At 39.8% G+C, this 20,047-nt stretch overlaps 1 protein-coding gene across 5 annotated transcripts in view; it reads left to right on the forward strand.

Annotated features, from left to right (window-relative positions):
- UBE2F (ubiquitin conjugating enzyme E2 F (putative)) overlaps positions 1–20,047 on the forward strand; it is a 148,791-nt gene that overhangs the window by 109,248 nt on the left and 19,496 nt on the right. For all 5 annotated transcript variants that reach the window (XR_014024568.1, XR_014024569.1, XM_081313363.1 and 2 more), the window contains exon 7: positions 530–587. Coding sequence is in view for 3 of the 5 variants with exons in the window: in XM_081313363.1 (XP_081169489.1) it covers positions 530–587 (58 nt within the window). In the remaining 2 variants the exon portion in view is untranslated. The remainder of the gene's footprint in view (positions 1–529; positions 588–20,047) is intronic.

Raw genomic sequence — 20,047 nt, forward strand, 5'->3', positions numbered from 1 at the left:
TTTTAAGAGGAGACTGGACATTCACCTGTCTGAGACAGTGTACGTTCTCCTGCTTGAGCAGGGGGCTGGACTCCAAAGTCCCTTCCAATTCTATTCTATTCTATTCTATTCTATTCTATTCTATTCTATTCTATTCTATTCTATTCTATTCTATTCTATTCTATTCTATTCTATTCTATTCTATTCTATTCTATTCTATCTGAATTTTGATCACGTGACCATAGGGATGCTACAATGGGGATGCTACAATGGTCATAAGTGTGAGAAACAATCTTAATTCACTTTTGTAACTTTGGTCACTAAACAAATGGTTGTACGTTGAAGACTACTTATATTTGATATAAATATAATAATATGATACTTTCAGAACTTTTTATAATGCAAATATACTCTGGCAATACTTGTAAAATATTAGTCTACAGTATTAAGTGAATGTGCATGTTTTGTTACATTGATTGCATTTCTAAAACCTAGTGTATTTAAAGTTGTGAATTGTATTTGTAAGATAATATTTTGTTATCTCTTTCAGTTTATTGAGAGAACATTCTATTGATGGCACTGGCTGGGCTCCAACTAGAACATTAAAGGTAAGTTATATATAAATATTGCTTTGTTTTACCTTGGATATTAGAAACATTTCAGAAAACAAATACTTAAGATACAATCAACCCATCTAATATTGATTTCAGTAGGAATTTAATCTCTCGTCCTCTAAAATAGATGGGACTTAATCTTTTTATTTAGAAATATACATGGCTGCCTGTTTTATAAAAGATCATTTTAGGCAGTTCACAGTAAATATGAAATATTTTCAGAGAACCCAAGGAACTATGGGAAATCTGTCTTCCAGTTCTACTTCAACCAAAATAGAGCTGGAAGGGACCTTGGAGGTCTTCTACTCCAACTCCCTGCTCAAGCAGGAGATCTTATACCATTTCAGACAGGTATATAGTCTTTTCTTAAAGACTTCCAGTGATGAAGCATGTATAACTTCTGAAGGCAAGCTGTTCCACTGGTTAATTGTCCTGTTAGAAAGTTTCTCCTTAATTCCAGGTTGCTTCTCTCCTTTATTAGTTTCCATCCATTGTTTCTTATCTTACCTTCTGGTGCTTTGGAAAATAAGTTGACCCCCTTTTTTGTGACAGCCCCTCAAATACTGGAATATTGCGATCATGTCACACACACCCTAGTTCTTACCTCTAGACTGGCTATATCCAGTTCCTGCAACCATTTTTCATGTTTTAGTTTCCAGGCCCTTAATCACCTTAGTTGCTCTTCTTTGCACTTTTTCCAAAGTCTCAAGATCTTTTTTGTAATGTGGTGACCAAAACTGGATGCAGTATTCCAGGTGTGGTCTTACTAAGGATTTATTTATTTATTTATTTATTAAAGAAAGTTTTATTAAATATACATTTAAAAACAAAAGTGGACATGATTCAACATCCCTAGCTGCAACACTACTATTAGTATTATCTTATGTTACAGAAAGAAATAACAAAAACCTAAAATACAGTCTATAACAGGACAGAGTATAACAAACTGTACATATAACATTTGTCGGTTTTTTTAGTAAACTGTCATTCAGTCCTTTACATATCTTTCAGTTATGCCCATTATATAGATGCTAATAAGAAATCCTTACATTATTAACCAATCAAACAATGTTCATCTCAGCAATTGTACAAATTTTGCCAAATTTCATAATACTCCGTTTCGTTCTTATTTTTGATCTCTAGGGTTAACCTGTCCATTTCAGCACAGGATAAAATTTTATCTATTATTTCTTCTTCAATGGGTGTTTCCTTTCTTTTCCATTTTTGGGCATATGCCAGTCTTGCTGCAGTTAAGATATGTACTAATAAGTAGAGAGATGCTTTACTGAAATTATCATTAATAATTCCTAATAAAAAGATTTCTGGTTTTAAATCAATTTTTTGCCGTAATATTTCTTCCAACCAATTTTTTATCTGCTGCCAAAACTTTTGCGCTTCTGAACATTCCCACCACATATGATAGTAGGTCCCTGGAAGCCTTCTGCATTTCCAGCACATTGGTGAGATTTTTTTAATCTATTTTTGCTAACCTTGTAGGGGGAAGATGCCATCTATAAAACATCTTGTACAAATTCTCTTTATAGGAGGTGGCTAGTGTTAACCTCCTATTTCTATCCCATAGTAATTGCCAATTATCTAAGTCAATATTATAACCAACATTTTTACTCCAGGTTAACATTGTTTCTTTTACCTGTTCTTCTAACAAATCCTGTTCTAATAAATATTGATATATCTTTTTTATCATTCGATCTTCTGTTCCTAGAAGAATTTTATCTAATTGTGTATGCTCTAATTTTATCCCTGGTTCTTTTTTATCTTTTCTGTATCGTGACTGTATTTGTAAGTATGTCCACCATTCCAACTCTACACCATCTTCTGATAATCTTTTTCTTGTTTTCAGGTCTCCATTTTTGTCTAAGAGATCTTTATATGTAATTACACTTCCTAGATTTATAAATTTGGGGTGCATAAAAATCTCTAATATAGATAGAATTTCTTTCTTTTTTTAATTGAAAAGTTTTACAGTACATTTTTAAAAGGAAAAACTCCCTCCCTCCCCCTCCCCTCCCCCCAACCCTCCCCTACTCTCCCCTCCCCCCCTTCCCAGAGCTGAATACAGGGTATAAACTTACAAACTTAAGCTAAAATATGCTAACAAACAAAAATAAAATATTAAATTCTATCGCACTTTAACTCTCCTTAAACATAACTATATTACTCACAAATAACTAATAATACACCATATAAAACCAATACTTATTCAAATGCTAAATGAAACTTTTCCGTCCCATATTTATTCTGAATATATTCAATCCATCTTCTCCATTCCACAATATATCTCTGTTGTGATTGTTCTTTCAAATATGCTGAAATCTTTGCCATTTCCACCAAGTTAGAAACTTTCATTTCATTCATTCATTTCATTTATTTGATTTCTATACCGCCCTTCTCCCAAGGGACTCAGGGCGGTTCACAGGGCATATATAAATAGCTATACAAAAATTAAAAGAAAATTAAACCAATGCCCAATTAAAATACAACAATGATAGAATAATAAAAACCAATTAAAAAACCCATATTCCCCCATCAGGCCAGATCAGCTAATTCAAATAAGTGGGTCTTCAACCCGCGACGGAAGGATCGAAGGTCCGATGCCATCCGGAGCTCAACCGGCAGTTGGTTCCATAATGCCGGAGCACCCACAGAGAAGGCCCTCCCCCTGGGGGCCACCAGTCAACATTCCCTGACCGGAGGCACCCTGAGGAGGCCCTCTCTGTGGGCACGCACAGGGCGGAGGGGAGTTGACGCCGGCAGCAGGTGGTCCTCGAGGTATCCCGGACCCATGCCATGTAAGGACTTAAAGATCATAACCAAGACCTTGAACCTCACCCGGAAGACAACTGGTAACCAATGCAGCTCGCGGAGCAAAGGTGTAACATGGGAGTACCGGGAAACTCCCAAGACAACTCTCGCGGCCGCATTCTGTACCAGTTGGAGCCTCCGAGTAGTCTTCAAGGGAAGCCCCATGTAGAGAGTCCACTCTTCTATAGTAGGCAGTTCCTCCTTCTTCCAATATTGTGCTACTAAAAGTCTTGCTGCCGTAATTAAATTCAACATCAATTTAGTATCTATAACAGTAAAATCTGTAATAATACCCAACAAAAACAACTGTGGAGAAAACCTTATCTTTTTCTTAAATATCTTTTGCATGTTCCACCAAATTTTAATCCAAAAAGCTTTGACTTTTTTACAAGTCCTCCATATATGATAATACGTTTCATCCTCACAGCCACACCTCCAACATTTAGGCTGACAGTTCAGATACATGCTAATTTTTTAGGGTCTAAGTGCCACCTATAAAACATTTTATAAAAATCTCTCTTAAGTTTTGAGCCTGTGTAAATTTTACATTTCTGACCCAAATCTTTTCCCAAATATCCATTGTTATAACCTCTTGAAAATTCTGGGCCCATTTTGTCATACAATCTTTGACAAGTTCCATTTCTGAATCAATTTCTATCAATTATAGCTGTTTATGTTCCACCTGATGCCAATGTCAACATGGCACTTTCTAAGCTGTATGACGTCATCACCAGGCAGCAGCAAACTCACCCAGAGGGCGCTCTTGTCGTGGCTGGGGACTTCAATCAAGCTTGTCTGAAGACAGTTTCCACCAGAGGGAAGAACACTTTGGACCATGTGTATTCCAATCTGAAACAGGCATACAGAGCTTTCCCTCTTCCCCACCTGGGTACATCTGACCATCTTTCACTCCTGTTGTGCCCAAAGTATGTTCCTCTCAGGAAAAGGACTCAGGCAGTCACAAAAAGGGTCAGAACCTGGCCAGTGGGTGCTCTCAGTCAGTTGCAGGACTGCTTTGAAGCCACTGACTAGAGTATATTTGAAGAACAAGATCTAAATTCATATACAGATGCCGTACTCTCTTATATTAGAACATGCACTGATAGTGTAACAACGGATAAGTGCATTAGAGTTTACCGGAACTGTAAACCCTGGATGACTGCAGAGATACGAACACTCCTGAGAGCCCGGGATTCTGCCTTTAAGGCGGGGGACAGGGACAGATACAGAGAGGCCAGGGCAAATCTCAGAAGAGGCATTAGGATGGCAAAACAACAATACAAACAAAAGGTGGAGAACCATTTAGCGAACAACGATCCGAGGCAAGTATGGCAGGGACTGCAGCACTTATCCAACTATAAGGGCAGCACGAGGAGCATGGCAAACACCAATGCCTCGTTGGCTGAGGAGCTGAACATCTTCGCCCGCTACGAGGTTAAAAGACCAGACCCCATAGCCTTTGGTGGCCGGCCTTCTGACTCTCAGCCACTCACCCTGTGTGAACACCAAGTGAGAGCTGTATTGAAGGCTGTGAATCCCAGCAAAGCTGCAGGCCCAGATGGGGTGCTGGGGATAGTGGTCAGGAATTGTGCCGATCAATTAGCAGGGGTCCTGACAAGGATTTTTAACATCTCCTTGCAAACGGCATGTGTACCATCATGCTTGAAAGCAGCTACCATTGTCCCAGTCCCCAAGAAAACTGCAGTTGAGTGCCTGAATGACTACATTAACGTCTGTAGTCATGAAATTCTTCGAAAGATTGGTTCTCCAACATCTTAGAACATGCCTCCCACTGGACTTTGATAAACATCAATTTGCCTACAGGGGAAATAGGTCGACAGACGATGCCATAGCTACTGCTTTACACTCTGTAGCAAGTCATCTTGAGAAGCCTGGAAGTTACGTTAGGATGCTTTTTGTTGACTACAGCTCGGCTTTCAACACCATTTTGCCAAGCATTCTCATCGAGAAGCTGACTGACTTGAAATTCTCCCCCGCCATCTGCGATTGGATTCAAGACTTTCTTAGGGATCGGTTACAAACAGTGAGGGTCGGCTCTGCTTTGTCCACCCCCTGAAGCTTTGCACCGGCACGCCACAGGGCTGTGTGCTTAGCCCCTACCTGTACTCTTTATACACTTATGATTGTGTATCATCTGACCCATCCACTGCGATAATCAAGTTTGCAGATGATACAACTGTGGTGGGTCTTATTACAGGTGGGGATGAGACAGCATAAAGGGTGGAGGTACAAAAACTATCCATATGGTGTAGTAACAACAACTTGCACCTAAACATCGGCAAGACGAAAGAGATGGTGTTAACTTCCGGAGAAAAAAGGAGGAACCTGCCCCCCTTTACATTGGAGAGAACTGTGTAGAGAGAGTTTCCTCCTTTAAATTTCTGGGAGTCTACCTCTGTGAAGATCTGACCTGGAAAGTTAACACAACTCAGGTGGCTAGAAAGGCCCAACAGAGGCTTCACTTTCTTAGGGTCTTGCGGAAGAACAGGGTAGAACAACAGCTAATGACCCTCTTTTACCGGTCTACTATAGAGAGCGTCCTCTCGTATGGTATTGTGGTTTGGTATGCTGGTCTGACAGCCGCGGATAGGAAAGTATTGCAGAGGGTAGTGAGCACAGCACAAGACATTGTGGGCTGTTCCCTGACACCACTGGATGACATCGCCAGGGCGCGTTGCCTTGGAAGAGTGAGGAAGATTCTCAGGGATGACTCACACCCTGGACGGTATCTCTTTACTCTCCTACCATCCGGTAGGAGATATAGGAATATAGCCAGCCATACCAACAGGCTGAAAAATAGCTTTTATCCGTGGGCTGTTAGACTTTTAAATAGGACATAATCTTATGCAGAATTGACTTGGGAGGCCAGTGTGTGGTGTAGTTGGTTCACATAGTGTGGTGGGATGGAGGGTTTGTTGTCACTGTGTGTTGGGGGGAGAGAGCATGGGGGGAGGCTCAGCTAATCTCAATGTACACATGTTGTACTTTGACAATAAAGGTTTATTATTATCCTTCTTGCTTGCCCTTGATCTCTAATTTGTTTTACCAAATTTCCATCAGTTATCGAAATACCAACTTTCTGATCTTCTTTCCATCTTGCTTGTAACTGCCCATACTGAAACCAAGTTTGTACAATCTTTTCTTCTTTTAAAATATTATATGGCTTTAATTGCCATACATTCCTTTCTATCCTTAAAATTTCTTTGTATGTAATCTCATCATGTTTAAATCCAACATTGATATTTTCTATTGCATGTTTAGGTATTGTCTAAATTGGTATTTTATAATTTAACTTATGTCGATATTTTTTCCATACTCGCAACAGAGCATACCTTAATATATGTATCTTAAACACATTATCCACCTTCTTATCATACAATAAATATGCATGCCAACCAAATAACAAATCATAGCCCTCCAGATTTAATAATCTCCCTTGTGTTAAATTGAACCAATCACTTATTGATGATAAAGCAGCAGCCTCATAATATAATTTAAGATTAGGCATTTTAAGACCACCTCTTTCACGTATATCTTGCATTATCTTAAATTTAACTCGTGGTTTTTTCCCTGCCCAAGCAAATTTATTAATACCTTTCTGCCATTCCTCAAAATTTGAATCCTTTTTAAGTATAGGTATCATTTGAAACAAAAATAAAAATTTTGGCAAAACATTCATTTTTACTGCTGCAATTCTTCCCAATAAGGATAATTGTAATTTTTTCCAACCATCTAACTCTTTTTGTATTTTTAACCATAACAATTCATAATTATTTTTATATAATTTCACATTTGAAGCTGAAAGATATACCCCCAAATATTTAGTCTTTTTAACTATTTCAAATCCCGTTAACTCTTCTAAGAGAACCTTTTGTTCTATAGTCATATTTTTAGACAATATTTTAGTTTTTTGCGTATTTATCTTAAATCCAGAAACTTTCCCATATAAAGTTATTATCTCCATCAACTCTACAACTGAGTAAGTCGGCTGACTTACTGTAATAGCCAGGTCATCCACAAACGCTCTCAATCTATAAACTTGATTTCTTATTTTGATTCCCTTAATTTTATTTGAGTCTCGTATTTTCATCAATAATATTTCCAATGTTAAAACAAACAGCAAAGGTGACAACGGACACCCCTGTCTTGTACCCTTTTCAATATTACATGTTTCTGTCAAACTACCATTAACTATTATTTGAGCTGTTTGCTTCTGGTATATTGCTCTAATAGATTGTAAAAAATTTTCCCCAAACTCCATTTTCTCCAATGCCTTAAATAAAAATTGCCAATCCAATTGATCAAAGGCTTTTTCAGCATCCAAAAAGATCAGCGCTGCAGGAACCTGCTTATTTCTATCCCAAAATTCCAATAAGTCTACAATATGTCTCACATTATTCTTCATTTGTCTACCACTTATAAATCCAGTTTGGTCACTATGAATCATTTGCTGCATTACCTTCATTAATCTATTTGCTAAAATTTTTGTAAATATCGTGTAATCAGTATTTAAAAGCGATATTGGCCTATAGTTTTTGGCTTGGGTGGCATCTTGATCTTCCTTCGGAATCAGCGAGGTAAAAGCTGTTTTCCATGATGGAGGCACTTCTCCTCCCAATTGAATTGTCCTAAACAATTCTCTTAAAGGTTCCACCATTTCTGACTGTAAATCTTTATAATAAATAAATAAATAATAGACGGCAGTCAAACTGTCTGTTCCTGGTGCTTTACCCACCTTTAATTGCTTAATTGCTAGAATAATTTCTTCATCATTTATCAATTGATTCATCTCTTCCCTTTGCTCTTGTGTAAGAACAGGGATATTAACTTCTCGTAGATATCTATATCTACACCTTGAATCTTGTCTCTAACATACAACTTAGAATAAAAATCAACAAAGGCCTTTTTAATAAGATTCTGCTGAAACACCACTTTACCCTTATAATCTATTTATCTATATTACGTGACCTTTGTTTCTTCCTTAACAAGTAAGCTAACCACCTACCTGGCTTATTAGCATTGCAAAAAGTATTATGTTTAGCATACCGTAAATTGGTAGCCATTTGATCTGCCATCACCATATCAAACTGGCCTCTTAGTAAAGTAATTACCTCTTTAATCTTCCTGTCAGATGGATTCAAAATTTAAGCCTTCTCTTTCCTCTTAATTTCCTCCTCTTAATTCTTTTCGCCTATGTTCCAGTTTACGTCTGTATTTATTATTCAAATATATTAACACTCCTCTCATATAAGCTTTACTTGCATCCCAAACCATCTCAATAGAAGTGCCCTTATGCATATTCATATTAAAAAATTCTTTCATCTGTTTTTTACACTCTTCCTCATTTTCTTGATATCTAAACAAATTTTCATTTAGTCGCCAAGACCGTCTGTCTCCATTGTCTTTTTCTATTTCCAACCATACTGGACTATAATCCTAGAAAAGAAATCATTAGTAATTAATACAAAATCAATCCGGGAGAAAGATTGATGCCTATCAGAGAAAAAAGTAAAGTCTTTTTCTTGCAAATTTCTTTTTCTCCAAACATCTCTCAATTCCAAATCATCTTTCATCTCAAAAAAAGATTTAGGCAATCTGGCATGACTTAGCCTTTTTTGTCCATTTGTACATCCAAAACCCCATTCCAATCTCCCATAAAAATACAAGATTTGTAATCCCATTGAATTATCTTGCTATGTAATAGTTTATAAAATTCTCCTTGCTGTTGATTAGGAGCGTATAATCCAACCAAAAGTATTTTCTTGCCTTCCATTAATAGTTCAATTATAACATATCTTCCTTGTTTATCTGTTTCAATTAAGTTAGCTGTTAAGTTGTTCCTAACATATATAACTACTCCATTTTTCTTGTCAGGAGCAGATGCAATAAACTGTGTGCCCAGCCTAAAATTTATCAAATACTTTTGATCAGCTGCTCGGATATGCGTTTCCTGTAGACAAATAACATCATTTCTAAATTGTTTTAAATACTGAAATACTTTCTCTTGCACGGAGAATTTAATCCATTAACATTCCAAGTTAGAAACTTTGTCGCCATCTTTTGCGACCTGAAGCTTTTGGAGCGCCTCTTCCAAAACCACCTGCACTCTCTTCGGTTTCGCTCCTCCAACTGCTTCACTGTAAGTAGGTTTTTGAGAATATAATTGTAGCTTTCTGTTGTTCTTGTTCTTGTCTCATTTGTCTGATTGCAGCTCGTGTCATTCTTTGTTCTCTAACCTCTTCTGTTGATACCTGGGTCTGATCCACTCCTGTAGTTTGCTGGGGTTCTTTATCATTCTGCAGAGTAGCTCCTTCAGCTCCTTGTATACTCTCCATTCGTGACTGATGCTCTCCTTCACCATTCCTTCCTTTAAATTCTGAAGATGGCGGAGCTTGATTACGTAATTTACTAATCCATGTATTATCTTTTTGTTTTTTCAATCTATAGGCCAGCCATCTCCCAGGTTTATTTGCCTGCTCAAAAACGTTTTTGTGCCATTTCTCCCTTTTCTATAATATTCAATTTATGCTTATTTAAATCCAGCTGTTGTTTTAAATCTCTACATTGTGGGGTTTTTTGTAGTTCTAATTCTAATTTTTTATGTTCATCCTCTAAACTTTTTCGATATTGCCTTTTCTTTTTATATTCATTAGCCATATACACAATTGCAGTTCCTCTCATAACTGCTTTGGCCGTATCCCATAAATTTCTTATTTATCTGGACGAATGTCCGCATTTGTTCCTCCGTCTTATGCTTAAATTCTGTTTGGCTTAGGATTGCCTTTTAAGAGTCCACCTCCTTGTTGTTGTCTTCTGTTCTTTCCATTTAATTACAATGGGATTATGATCTGCCCAAGTATTAATATCTATTATTATATCATCAATGTCTGAATTTAGTTCTTTCGTTGTCAATTCTAGACCACAATTGATGCCGCCCAGAATAGTATGTAAATTGCTTTTCATTCAAATTTCTCTCCCTCCAACTATCTTGAATATTTAATTCCTCCACCATTTTTTAAAAAAGTACTGGGTAATATTCTCCTGGTTTGTTTCCTAACTTCCTCACTCTTATAATCTTATTCTCTGTCTATAATTGCATTAAAATAGCCAATTATACAAATGTTCTCATATTCCATATCAGCAATAACCTTATGCAATTTCTTATAAAATTGTCTTTGTTTTTCATTGGGTGCATAAATTCCTACCAGGGCGACCTTTTTTTTATTCAAGGAAATTTCAATAATCAATATTCTACCTTCCTCATGTCGATAAATTTGTCTTGCTGGGATTCTTTTTTTAACGTATATCACAATTCCTCCTTTCTTCTGCTGTGAAAGCGATACAAATTTAATTCCTAACTTAGGGTAGTTTAATAGATCCTAATCTTGAGTCTTTATATGTGTTTCTTGTAGAATTGTTATATCTAAATTTTTCTTACTGAGCTTATTCAAAATTATATTTCTCTTAGCTGGGGAGTTTAGTCCATTCACATTTAATGATAATACTGTTAATATTTCTATATTATTGCCTCTGTTTTGATCTTGTTGCCCTTGTTGGTCTGTCTTCCTTAACTTCTTTGTGTCTACTCACATCATTGTTATCATGGTGCATTCTCATTTTTTCTCTTCTCTCTGTTTCCTGTTCTTTGTCTTGTGATTTCCGTGTCTTTCTATCATATCTCTCTGCATTGTTCCCTTCTCTTAACTCTCTTTCTTCTAGTTCATCTTCATTGCCTAGATGCTGCTGGAAAAACTCTTCTGCTTTATCAATCGAATCTAACCTATATCTTTTTTCTTGCCAGGTCACCACAATCCCTTCTGGCATCAGCCACCTAAAATTAATATTTTGTCTTATTAATTTTGATGTAATATGTTGGTAGGGCCTTCTCAGATCTCTTACCCTCCTAGGGACTTGTTTGAGGACAATTAGTTGTTTACCTCTATATTCTATTCGATCATCCCTTGTTCTCTGCAAAATCTCATCCCTAATTGACTTCTTCACAAATCTGATATGTACCTCCTTGGGTAAGTTATTTCTTCTTGCATAATTTGTGTGAATTCTATATATTTCATCAATCTCATTTGCCATCTCATCTTTCCCTGTCCCTAGGGCCCTTGCTAGCAAGTCCGTCATCATTTCTGGGAGGTCCTCCCCCTTCTCTTCCTTTACGTTTTGGAAACGTAAATAGTGGTCTGCTTTCTCAGTTTCAAGCAGTATGATGGTTTTTTCTAACTCTTTATTTGCTTGCAAAAGTTTTTCATTCATTTCATCTACTCTTCTTTCCTCCTTATTCATTCTATCCTCCATTTCTAATAATTTCTGTTCATTTTTCAATATTTGCTGTTGGAAACATTCAAATTTTCCATCCATTGCTCCCATCCTCTCTTTAAGTTCTCCAGTATCATTCCTTATTTCACCTATTTCTCTTTTTAAATCCTCATGATTTCTCAACATAACCTCTTGCATGGATTGTAATATTGCTTGTATGTCTTTAAGTGAGCTTGCTCTCTCCCACGGCGTCATCTCCTCTATAGATCTTTGCCCTGCTGGGCTTAATTCTACTGATGAGGCTTGGGTCATCTGCTTTCTTCCAGTCCCAACTCTTGTGAGATTTGGGATGCTTGTCATCTTTCTAAATGACGTCAGCCAACCCTCCCACTTATACACAATCTTTGTCTTTCCCTCCACCACACCTGGGGAATTTATCGTTCTTCCAGGGTTATACTTATATCTTAACAAAGCTAGATTTTGTTGCTAACACAATATCCAACCTATTACACCTATTACACTAACGCTTCTAAAACATAATAATCAATATTAATCAATTTCAAATGTCTATATTTCAAACAGTCCTAACTTTTCTATATAGAAACATGTAGCAATAATATAACCATTAAATTACCTCAATAATATAACCAATATTATTCAATTCTTTAACAATAAAAACCAGATTTCACAGCCAGTTCAGTTATGAATATTATTATATACAACAAGGGGACAAATAGGTTTTCTCTCCCTTCTTAAACATTCAACTTTTTGTTCCTAATTAGTGTCCTCCAAATCAATCATACCATAGGTTATATTCAGTTAATTCTTATTGGTCTAAATTCTCAAAACAATTACCACTTATCCCTTCTGAAACTTTTTGAAACAAATAGTTCACTTCTTAAGTTATAAGTGTCACTCTTCCCTTCTTTGATGCCAATTGGTTGTTAGTTCTTCTTCAAGATGTCCGCTCTCTCAGCTGAATCCGCACTGTCACTCTTCAAGTTTATTTTGTTTTTTGTTAAACTCCTTCTTGGCTTTATTGCAAGAGCCAGAAAGAGAAACCACCCTTGATTTCCAGTCCTTACAGCCTGTGAACCTATTGCTTTAAGGTCAGATCTCTTTTTATCCCTGTTTCCTTCTCACTGTTATCTGACAGGGGAGGTGAATCCCCTTTCGCTCTGGGGCCTCTCCTCTTCTCTTCTCTTCTGTGAAATTCTCCGGCAAAATTTCACCATCTGGAACACTTACAAGAGTTTGCTGAGTGTTTCCTCTGCCAGGTTAGTTGAATTGCTGTCCTGATAGCTCACTGCTATTTTTGACAGCTGTCATTTCTTCACGGCCGCCATAATGGGCCGTCTCCTTCACCCGGCTTTTTCCTAGGCTTTCCTGCTTTCTGCAGCTCGAACCGCCGTTGTGAGCTGCTCAGCAGGGCGCCTCCGAGAGATTTGGGGCTTTTAAAAAACCCACCGTGAACAGAGAAAAAGCTGTGAGATCGGCACGCTCATTCAGAGTGGCGTCTCAACACAACCATTCCGTTTGATAGCTGGCCTTACTACTCTGGTTTCTCTTCAGATCGTACAAATCTTTCGCCTTTTACTAAGGATTTAGTATCTTCCCAGGTATTGATGTTAGGTTGATTGGTCTGTAGTTTCCTGGGTCTGGTTTTTTTACTTTTTTGAAGATGGGAACCTCATCAGCTCTTTTTGAATCTTCTGGTAGTTGCCTGGTGCTCCAGGATTTTTTAAAGATATGGTACAGGATTTTTTAAAGATATGGTACAGATGAGATGACATCTGCCAGCTCCTTCAAAACTCTGGAATGTAATCCATCAGGTCCCAGTGATTTATATTCATCAAGGTCAGACAGGTGTTCTATTACCATTTTCTTGCTTATTTTAATTTTTATTTCTAGTCTGTCTTTTATAGTTATGTTTTTGATAGTTTGGATTAGTTTCTTTTTGCGTGAAGACTGATGCAAAGAATGAGTTTAGCTCTGCTTTCTCTCTACTGCCTGTTACTTTCTTGCCATCTTCTCTCTTTACTGGACCAACTGTTTTCTTACCTTGTTTCTTGTCATTTATATGTTGAAAGAAACTTTTGTGAAAGTATTATGAGATCAGGGAGCGGTTGGTAGATTATCTCCTTTATTAAATATTCTGCTCGTTCATTGTTATTTCTAGTGATCGGGTCCATAACTATTAATTTTAGTAGACAGTATGGTGGTGAACTCTGAAAAGATCCAGTTCCATTCAGGATATATATCTGATCCTTCTATCTTTTTCTCTCTGCCCTCCACTAATTTTTTCTGCCCTTCCACATCTCTCATTCTTTAGTTTGTTGGTATCCAAAGAGCATGAAGTATTTTTAGAAGATTCACTGAATCATCATAGCAATTCTTTAATGTTCGAGGTGTAACTGTTAATGATATTAATGTAGATTTTTTTAAAATTAATTGAATATGCAAATTACTTAGCAAATGAATACAACCTGAATCTTTAACATACTTATCTTTAATATAATTATTTAAAACAATTTACAATTTCCACTAGGGTCCCCTTTTCTGTAGATTTAGAAAATCCGTAAAAATGCATCTTTCTCTGTAGGCTGTTTAATCTTTATATTGTAACTTTTTGTTGTTTTTTTCATTAAAAAGTGTTAGCTACAGAGTAGTCAAGTCTATTAACCAATAGATGAAGTTTGCCCAATCTTGTTTTTAGTCTTATTTTCACCAGCCTCACATTGGAGAACTACACTGGAAACACAGTATGGAGCTTGAAAGATGTTTTGCAAGAATTTAGACGCCACAGTTTCAAAATTCTGAGTAATTGTTGCACACTGTACAAGAATTGGAAGCTCGCCTTGCTTCCAATTTAGGGAATAAGAATAATTTTTTAGTAAATTTTTTTGTGGGGTTAGGGAGGGGGGTGGGAGTGGGCTGTGGTTGTTTGGCTAAGGGGGGTGGTCCAACAACCGTTGCTCAGGCCAGGCCTGGGATTGATCGCGAAGGGGGAGAGCGGGGTGCGGTTGCCTCTGAGGCTCGGGAGCGGGTCATGGGACTACCAATTCCCAGGACGTTGGGGAACGGCAGCTGGTGTATGAACAGAGGGCCGTATCGATACCGGGAGGGTCATCTCCGCTATCTACAAGCAGTGAGGCGCTCCGACCCTCTGTCTCTTCCCCGAGGTCCCGGGAGCGAGGATGTGCAGCCTCCTGAGCTCCGGCTGGTCTACCTGAATGCCAGGTCCGTTGCTAATAAGGCTCCCCTTGTTCGGGATCTAGTTGAGGGTGAGCATGCGGACCTGGCTTGCATCACGGAGACTTGGTTGGGCCCAGAGGGCGGTGTTCCTTTGGTTGATCTTTGCCCACCAGGTTTCCGGGTGCTACACCAGCCCCGGGCTCATGATAGGGGCGGGGGAGTGGCGGTAGTTATTAGGGATACCCTATGTCCGCGGGAGACCACCGTTCCTCAGATAGTCGGGTGTGAGTCTCTCTTTTTGAGATGTGGTCCTTGGGCGCAGTTGGGCTTGCTGCTGGTGTACCTTTCACCTAGTCGCGCAGCGGCAGCCCTGCCTGAGCTACTCGATGTCCTCTCGGGGTTGGTGATTGAGTTCCCCAAACTTATAGTTTTGGGTGACTTCAATCTACCATCCCTAGGAGGATCATCTGAGTTAGCTCGGGAGTTCATGGCTTCCATGACGGCCATGGACCTGACGCAGGTAATTCTTGGACCGACTCATGAGGGAGGCCACACCCTTGACTTGGTTTTCTTATCTGGACGGTGGTTTGATGATCTTGGTGGGGGCTCTCCAACTGTTATGCCCCTGTCATGGACCGATCATCACCTCCTGCGGCTGGTCTTCCGTTTTGCCACCCCCCGCCATGGATATACGGAGCCAACTAGATGGTACCACCCCAGGCGCTTAATGGATCCTGACAGGTTCCAGGCAGCACTTGGGGCCCCACCTGCCTCTCCTGCTCACAACTCGGCGGATGCCTTAGTGGAAGCCTGGGAAAGGGCGGCCATGGAGGCACTTGATCAAGTTGTACCCTTGCGGCCCCTGACCCGGCGCAGATCCCAGCGAGCCCCATGGTTCTCTGCGGAGCTCCGGGAGATGAAGCGTCGGAGACGGGGCCTAGAGTGCCGTTGGAGGTCCAGCCAATCCGAATCCGACCGGTTGCGACTAAGAACCCATATTAGGTCTTATCTCGCAGCGATAAGAGCGGCGAGATCTAATTACTTCTCCGCCCTCATCGCGTCCACAGATAATCGCCCGGCCGCCCTGTTTAGGGTGACCCGCTCCCTCCTCAATCAGGAGGTGAGGGAGCAGCCCTTGCAGGGTCGTGCTGAGGAATTTGGTCAATATCTGTTGGATAAAATCGCTCGGATTCGGACCGGCCTGGACTCCAACTGGGCAGAGTCTGACGAACAGGACACGGGCGGTCTTGTCGATGTTTATCTGGGAGGAGTTTGATCCTGTGACTCCGAAGGAAGTAGACAGGATTATGAGGAGATTGAGCGCCACCACATGTTTATTGGACCCGTGCCCTTCCTGGCTGGTTTATGCAGCTCGTGAGGGGACACGAGGCTGGTTCCAGGCGGTTATATCTGCTTCTTTGAGTGAGGGTAGTTTCCCCGCCGCCTTGAAGGAGGCGGTGGTGAGACCTCTCTTCAAGAAGCCCGCCTTGGACCCAGCTGTGTTTAATAACTTTCGTCCGGTCTCCAACCTTCGCTTTCTTGCGAAGGTTGTTGAGAGTGTGGTGGCGCATCAGCTCCCTCTGGTCCTGGATGAAGCGGATTATCTAGACCCGTGCCAATCGGGTTTCAGGCCCGGGTACAGCACGGAGACGGCATTGGTCGCTCTGGTGAATGATCTCTGGAGGGCCTGGGACAGGGGATATTCCTCTGTCCTAGTCCTATTAGACCTCTCAGCGGCTTTCGATGCCATCAACCATGGTATCCTGCTGCGGCGTCTCAAGGGATTGGGAGTGGGAGGCACAGTTCTTCGGTGGTTCTCCTCCTATCTCCTGGGACGTTCGCAGTCGGTGTTGGCAGGAGGGCAGAGGTCGACCCCAAGGTCTCTCGTTTGTGGAGTTCCTCAGGGGTCGGTCCTCTCGCCTCTCCTGTTCAACATCTACATGAAACCGCTGGGTGAGATCATTCATGGTTTTGGAGTGGGTTATCATCAGTATGCTGATGACACCCAGCTTTTCATCTCGACCCCAAACCACATCAGTGATGCCCTCGACGTGATGTCCCGTTGCCTGGAAGCGGTCCGGGAATGGATGGGGAGGAACAGGCTTCAACTCAACCCGGACAAGACTGAATGGCTGTACATACCGGCATGTCAGGATATTCAGAGTATTCCAACTCTTAATATCGGGGGCGAGCTATTACCCCCCGTAGATAAGGCTCGCAATCTGGGTGTCCTCTTAGATTCACAGCTCTCCTTAGAAGATCATATAGGAGCTGTGACTAGAGGGGCCTTCGCTCAGGTTCGTCTGGTGCGCCAGCTGCGACCCTATCTGGACCTGGATGCCTTGCATACAGTCACGCATGCACTTGTGTCCTCTCGTCTTGACTACTGCAACACTCTTTACATGGGGCTGCCCTTGAGAACCACTCGGAAGCTTCAGCTGGTGCAGAGTGCAGCTGCACGAATGCTTTTGGGGGTCTCCCGATACTCCCATATTACACCTCTGCTCCATGATCTGCACTGGCTTCCAGTTGCCTTCCGGGTGAAATTCAAGGTGCTAGTGATGACATACAAAGCCCTACATGGCGTGGGTCCGGATTACCTACAGGAGCACCTACTGCCAGCGTCAACATCCCTCCGTCCTGTGCGCTCCCACAGAGAGGGCCTCCTCAGGGTGCCACCGGTCAGAGAATGTCGGCTGGTGACCCCCAGGGGGAGAGCATTCTCGGTGGGTGCGCCAATCCTTTGGAACCGCTTACCAGCTGAAATCCGGATGGCCCCCGACCTTCGCTCCTTCCGGCGTGATCTAAAAACTTATCTATTCCAACAAGCCGGCCTGGCCTGATGGATTTGGGTTTTACAATTTTTCTCACTCTGTTGCTTTATTGTATTTTCACTTTATTGCTCTGTACACCGCCCTGAGTCCTCCGGGAGAAGGGCGGTATACAAAACAAACAAACAAACAAACAAATAAATAAATAAATAAAAAGGGGGTAGACATTAGTTAAAAAAATAGAATTGTTCAAAAGCTGAATTTTAAGTATTCTGAGCTACATAGTCCACATGAGTACTTCTCTGCTGGAGTCTGAAAAAGATCCTAAAGTATTTTAAAGATAACTTTTTCTTTGATTTCATGACCGTTTAGTTGCCACCTATAGATTCTAGGAAGTTTAGGAAAGATGAAAGTTTCTGTCTTCGCATTGTTGAGTTCTAATTCTAACTACAGAGAATGGCAAGTGATTTTAGGGCACATTTTAATCCCATCAAGATCTAAGTAGGATTCCATATTGGCATATGGAAACAACAACCTATGAGCTAACTTGCAGGGGAAGAAGTCAGGAATTCTTCTGACAGACAGCAAATAATTTATATCCCGGTAGTCCTCAACTTATAACTGTAATGGAGTCTGGAATTTCTGTTGTATGTCATGACGGTTCCAAGTTGAGGCACCCACATGACTGACCTGATTTTATGACATTTTTTTGCAGCAGTTGTAAAGCAAATGCCACGATTGCTAAGTGAACCTATTGTCCATAATGAGTAGTTTTTGCCACAGATTGGAAGTAAAAGCCAGTACAGGTAGTCCTCAACTTATGATCACAACTGAGCCCAAAATTTATTGTTAAGTGAGACATTTGTTAAGTGAGTTTGCCTCATTTTATGACCTCTTACTGCAGTTGTTAAGTGATTCAGTGGACTTAAGGTAGTAATATGGTTATGTGAATGCAACTTCCCCATTAACTGCTTCTCAGAAGATCACAAATGGTGATCACATCACCCTGGAACATTGCAACTGTGATAAATATAACTCAGTTGTCAAAGGTCTAAATTTTGATCATGTGATCATGGGAATGCTGCAACAGTTGTAAATGTGAAAACAGTCATAAATCACTTTTTTCACTGCTGTTTAACCTTGAATGGTCACTAAATGAACAGTTGTAAGTATAGGACTACCTGTACTGGCAAAAGAAACTTTGTAAATTGTGGTCACGTGACCATGAAATGCTGCAAACAACCATAAATGTGGGCTGGTTGCTGAGTACTCAAAATGTGAATATGTGACTGCAGCCCTCCTTCCTCCGGTCATTGGAACTGGGTCATAAGTACTTTTTTGGAGTCCATCATGCAAGTCAAATACTACCTGTAAATATTAAGTAATAATGACTGGCAACAATATTCAACCCTACTTGATTCACCTTGTCAGAATGATTGCTTGAAATTATATGAACAGAAGCCTGGAGTATCACTGGAAATAAACCCATCTCATGACTGAGTGCCTGGTTTGAGCCTACACATTGGCAATACAAGTAGCAACAAATTAAATATTGTGTATTCTTACTGAATCTGTCAGTGCTGCTTACTAGAACCTTAGGGAATAATCATGAACATCTGAAGGGCCTTGTGAAGAATTCTTGCAGTCATTTTATAATCTGTCCAGAGTCACTGAAACAAACAATGGCCAGCATATAAATTTAAATACATTTTTAAAAAGCCGGTTAAACTGATCAGGTTTGAGCAAAGTTTGGATAGTAATGTGAACAGTTACAGTGCAGATGAGTGGAGCTAAATCTTGTGAAATAATCTGGTATCTGTGAATCTGCGAGATTTGAGGAAGCATATGCAGCAAATTATGTTACCTTCCCTATTTCTCAACTGAATTTTAGCCCCTCATAAGGCCTCAATAACATTATCTGATAGGAACTGAAAAACAGCCATTTTCGATCACTGGACCAGTTTAAAAATGATTTTTTAAAACTTATTTTTATGCATTTTTTAAATGTACCTACATTTACCTCCAGGAAGACCTCTAAGGTCCCTTCCAACTCTTGTTCTGCTATTCCTAGTGGTAGACTTTTTCTTTTTTTAAAAAAAATGAACCTTATTAAGTGATATTTTTTTTTAAATCTAATTTTATATACAGAAGTGCCAGAAAATCATTTTCAAACAATTTCACGGTGCTTTTTACAATCCATATTATATTCTTTCTGTAATTTTGTGAGAAAAATTAGTATTTCTATTTTTAACTCTGAAACCAGAAATGTGTCCAAAAAAAATACCAACCAAAAAAACTTAAACCTGGAATTCTGCCTCCTATATATTCTAACCAATTCAGTGTCTGCTAAAGGTGTCGTCAAGAGCAAAGAACAGT

The sequence above is a fragment of the Vipera berus genome (genome assembly GCF_964194415.1).
Source record: "Vipera berus genome assembly, chromosome: 1".
NCBI lineage: Eukaryota > Metazoa > Chordata > Lepidosauria > Squamata > Viperidae > Vipera > Vipera berus.